Consider the following 5,283-nt stretch of genomic DNA (forward strand, 5'->3'; position numbering starts at 1 on the left):
CAAAATTGTTACAAATTCACTCGTTTTAATCATATACCTACATATTCTAAAAACACAAACCTTCAAAGAATTGAACACATGCAGATAATTTACACGGCAGCAGCCAGCAGCAGTAACTAACTCGTCCCTCAGCAGTTGCTGTTGTTGCTACTTGGAGTCCCAGCGGAGCTGCCGCTGCTCTCTCCAATGTCCTCCTCCTCCACCTCGTGCAGATCGTCCATCACCTCCAGGCTCTCGCAGATCAGCCCTATCTGCCTTTTCATGTGGGCCATGGTGCTCTGCATCCTCCTCATCTTCCTCTGCAGAGCGGTGGCGATGGCCCTGTGGTTCCTCTGTCTGACTTCATATTCCTGCCTCAGTTGCTTGTAGCAGTTGTGTTGAGCCTGGGTACGGTGGGAGAGGATCGTCCCGCAGCCCATGTGGCAGGGTTGGCGCCAGTGTTCGCAGTGGCGTGCATGGGTTTCCAGGTCCCTGCGGAGGAGCTGCGCCCGGCAGCCCTGGTACGGACAGGGGATGAGCTCGTACAGACAGCTCATGCTGTGGCAGTACTGCTCTGAGAGGGAGAAGGTCTCTGCACAACCACGGATCTCATTCTTACACTGTCAGAGGCCAAAAACAGAACAAATCAATAGACGGGTTTTCCACTACAGAGTTATGCAAAAATTGAGTGATATTCTCGAAATGTCGATAAAACACGATGCGAAATGACTGTTTCCACTGAATGATGTTATGCGACTTCTCCTCTTGCGATAACATCTCAAGAAGCATCGCGATGGATGTTTAAAATATTAGCAGGTTTATTTCTATTGCAGCCACCGCACTAACCGTCATTATTTCCAACAATGGAAAGGCAAGGCCCTTATACTTGGGAGCAGCCACATATAGGGGATTTCTTGGAAGTGATAGTTCACGATTTCACAGAGAAATTTTGGATTCAAAACTCCCAGATGATCCACTCAACTTCTGAAGAGTTATGCGACGCAATAACACTTCTTTTAGCGCCTGCTGCATCATGCCCAAGGGAGTCATTTCCAACTGACAAGCACATAGCTGTAACATGATGTGAAAGCGAAAAAAAGAGTTTCCATTGCAGTTTTGTAAAATATGGCCTTTTTTTCAAATCGCTTGAAATACCACCTCATATAAAAAAATTTAAAAAAAATTGTGAAAAATGGGATTTTTCTCAAAAATGACATGTTACCATTAAGTGTATTTTATATTTGCAAGTAATCTGTGCAATCTGAGGTTTAATGGAAACCTAGTAACTATAAAAGACATGGCTCACATACACGATGCCTGCAGCATAAAGGTCTTCCAAACTGGAGGTACTGGTAGTTTTAGGCTAGTACATTATGCCAGGGTATGTAAAAATCCTGAAGGTATTATTTTCAGTACCATCAAAACTACAGATTCTTCTCTTTCTAATAAACTGATACGGAGATGCTGCAGCGAAGCGATGTAGTTCACAGGACGTGCCACCAGAGGTCAGTCTGCACTGGTGGAACGGGCAGCTGAGCTGAGAAAGATGGCAGCTGTGAGGGTTGAAGACAGCGTTACAGGACTAGTAAAAAAGAAGAAATGCCTCTGCACCGGTTTGGGGGTTTTGCCACATCTAACTTTATTTTTTGAAGACTTCCTCCAACTATAAAAGCAGTTTAGTCGCCACATGATTTTATTTAATTGTCTCTATTCAACCCACTGATGTGTTGGCATCTGCCATCGCAGCAAGCGTCATCTGGTCCTCCAGCAATGAGGGTAATTATTTTCTGTCTAATCTATTTATTATTCTACGGACTATAAGTATTTAAACCTATCTAAGTATGTTAACTGCATACTGAAAGAAACATAGCATTAATGTCATACATGCTACAATGACTTATTTCACCAGGAGTGCAGCTTTTATTTGATTTTTAAAAAACATATACCTTAACATACAGAATACCCAAATGAAATGCCTGGGAGGTGTGAAAAAATAGATATTGTCCACATCTAGTTAGTTAACGTTTTTTCGTCAACCAGAGTTAAGTTTACATGTGGTGGAGGAAGTATTCAGATCATTTCCTGAAGTATAAGTAGAAATACTGCAGTATACAAATAAAAATGTAAGTAAAACTATGCAAGTTTTATTGGCAAAATATCAAAAGTATATACACGATGTACTGAAAAATGCTTCCAGTGAGTTTTATACTATCATATATTATAGTCCTGTTATAATAGGCTTGACGCGTGACTGTGTCTTGCATTTTGCTGCAGATTGATCTAACTCTAACTATTGTATGAACTGTTGAGAAGTCAATCTGATCAATAAATGAATTTTACGAATTTTATGAATTTTTAATTTTATGAATTTTTATAGTTACAGATATTCATCATAAAAAGGGCCACAGTCATATTTTTACTGTAACTATTACCACATGAATACGCCCTGTTTAACCAATTCACGAGACAAGATAAGCTCCATGGGTGAAAACCTACAGTGGACCCCTTCACAGACCCCCTCCCCACAGCTTCAAGACTAGATAGTGCAGGGACACTTTTTAGGACATGTCATTATTGGGTGTGAATGCTACAGCCATATATTCTTCTAAGCATAATATTCCTTTTTGTTACTATTGCGCCTTAAACTAACATCAAAACATTCAGCTAAATTATGCCGGCAGCTACAATTATTATTCATAACTTTGATAATTACAGAAATATTCAGTGTTTTAGATGAAACATTCCCCATTCAAATGTATGGACAAAGTGAAATGAAACATTTTTAGGCATTTTTAACTTGTGTACTTGTTTATACTTTTAGTAGAAACTCCAATCAACCTTTAAAATGTTACACATCTTTCATACATTATGGGTATTATTTAACTTAAATTACATATTAACTTTACTTTTGAACCCATTCCCACCGTTCTAATTATTCATACTTCACCTTCAGTGTTAGCTTTTCAGCATCCAGCATTCACACATGATGTCTTCAGACATTGCATTTGCTCCTCCTTTTTCTACCAAAGTATTAATATAACCACTCAGTTACCAAAATGTGAACTGTCATAGTAACAGTGCAACTTTGCATACAATTTGTGTAATTTCCTACCTTGATCTTCATGCGTCCAATAGATTTGCTCAGCTTGAACATGACAAAGATCAAGCTTGGGTTAACCGGCTTCCTGCAGCAAGGACAGGTCTCCTGTCTATAGAGGACAAACAACAGTTAGTCCAGTAATACCAGTCCAATACAGTACAGTTCACACTGCTCTCGTACAGTTGTATTGGTTGGTGATATGTGCAGTACCTCTTCAGCCACTGTAAGATGCATTTCTTGCAGAAGATGTGGTGGCATGCAGCTCTGACTGGACACCTGAGGACCCCCTGGCATATGGTGCAGATCAGATCGTAGTCTGGAGTGTCCACAAACAGCTCCACATCATAGCCCCCGCTCTGTGTTGACACCTCTGGGTCCGCCTGGATATGACCAAATAAATAAAACTTTATTCCTGGTTATCATAGTGTATTGTTATTATTATCCTATATGACTGACTGATTGACTGATTTATTTTATTTTCATGTCATGCACACAATGTGCCCAACTCTGATGGATTTTTAAAACACCAAAATTACAGTTGCAGCAGTCAAATAATTCATTACATTTCATTTAATTACAAAGATTACAGATTATTTTACAACAAAAAAATTGTGCCTTCTTTCCCAAGCTTGAGGGAGGAAATTTGCTACTAAAAAGGTTTCCTTCCTGAAGCACAACTCAAGTTTTTCATATTCAGAGTGCCATTAAACCTGCCGGTCTCCAGATCTAACAGTCATGTTCCTGAATGTAACTGTGCACACAGTGATCTTTGTCCTTTGTTTAAATTATGCTTCATAGGTTTCTACACTGTAACCATCCTTTACACGACAATAAATCTGTAATTGTGGCTTGTACCATATATCAACAGACCATTTTTCTTTATATGCGTGAAACATCTTGCTCCTTATTTCCTGAATATCACAGAGTAATCTGTTCTGGAAAATATATGACAAGTCCTTCAAATAAAATAAATATTTGGACTCCTATTTATCAGGGAGACATTAAATGGTAGAGTTGTGTCAGGTGAAGAGATGTGACCCCGTATGTACCAGCAGGCAGTGGTGTAGTGGAGGGTATAAGCAGGCTTATGGGATGTATACCCACATTATTTTTCTGGCTGTTTACAGTATACCCACCATTCAGCCAAAAAAACATTGAAATACACAGGAAAGTATGCCCACTTCCCCCACTGTAACCACTACACTACTTCCACCAGGTGAGTGTAATCTGTAATACATGACTCCACATAGCTGCCTACAACCCACAGTCCACAGTGTTTTCAACATAAAGGCAACAGATGACAAAACAGAATTGTTCTAGAAAGTCATGACTGATTACATGATAACAAAAAGCAGGTGCAATCATTTAAAACTGTTTTTTTTTTCAAACAGACGAGATAGTTATAAAATGCTCAGAAACACATGAATTTGGTATCATTTCCTTAATGATATATATATATTTAAATTAAGACAATGTATTTTAAGGGAAAGCAAATATCAGAGTTCATCAGAGATATTAGGCCTAGCGGTTCCCATATTAAGGATATATGTGTAATAACAGCATCCATTAGCAAATGATAATAATAAAAAAAGATCAACAAGAATAAACAAAAGCTGTTGTCTACTCACCATGACAATCTCCTTTCCTCACCGTGTTTCCATTCCCGGCGCTGCTTTACTCCATATCGGCCCACTCACAAGTCACACGCGGAACACACACCCGCGTTATCAATACAACACACACATGAACATTCCTGACAAAACATGAAGGTGGGACCGTTTGCGTGTGTGTGCGCGGACAAGTGAAAACAGTAAATTATGAAAACGAAGGGGAGATAATAGCGCTCATTATAGAGCGCGTCCTTTCCCTGCTGTTCTAGCAGCAAAGCTCCACGCGTCAAACAGGGACTTTTGAGCATGAATAGCTTCAGATGACTCTATTGTTGTGAGCCTGGAGGACTAAATTTGAATTCAAAGTTTATTTAAAAACTCTAGAGATCAGGCAGAAATAGTCTGTGTTAATTCTAGCCTTCAGTTTCCTCCAAAATGCTGCTTTACAAGCGTTTTAATGCATTTTTGTCTGTTTTATTGTTGAAAATAAAAGTGGAATTCCGCCTGACCAATCACAGCTCAGTGCGCTCAGAATTCCGCCTGACCAATCACAACTCAGTGCGCTCAGATGACGTACAATGGCTGCGACTCGGT

General features: G+C 39.5%; 1 protein-coding gene across 1 annotated transcript; it reads right to left on the bottom strand.

Annotated features, from left to right (window-relative positions):
• Positions 1 to 128: 128 nt before the first annotated feature.
• rnf151 (ring finger protein 151) lies at positions 129 to 3,816 on the bottom strand. The gene is made up of 4 exons (XM_042504412.1): positions 3,811 to 3,816; positions 3,290 to 3,459; positions 3,092 to 3,188; positions 129 to 599 (listed from the first exon to the last, which is right to left on the bottom strand). The coding sequence occupies exons 1-4, from the start codon at positions 3,814 to 3,816 to the stop codon at positions 129 to 131; spliced, it is 744 nt and encodes a 247-aa protein (XP_042360346.1).
• Between the last annotated feature and the right edge of the window lie 1,467 nt (positions 3,817 to 5,283).

The sequence above is a fragment of the Plectropomus leopardus genome, chromosome 17, assembly GCF_008729295.1.
Source record: "Plectropomus leopardus isolate mb chromosome 17, YSFRI_Pleo_2.0, whole genome shotgun sequence".
Lineage (NCBI taxonomy): Eukaryota > Metazoa > Chordata > Actinopteri > Perciformes > Serranidae > Plectropomus > Plectropomus leopardus.

Bases quoted from the DNA above. Each gene is read 5' to 3' on its own strand.
- rnf151 (XM_042504412.1), bottom strand. The intron at 3,189-3,289 runs GTACTGCACATA...TGTCCTCTATAG, and splicing joins ATCTTACAGTGGCTGAAGAG to ACAGGAGACCTGTCCTTGCT. The intron at 600-3,091 runs GTAGGAAATTAC...GGCCTCTGACAG, and splicing joins TTGGACGCATGAAGATCAAG to TGTAAGAATGAGATCCGTGG.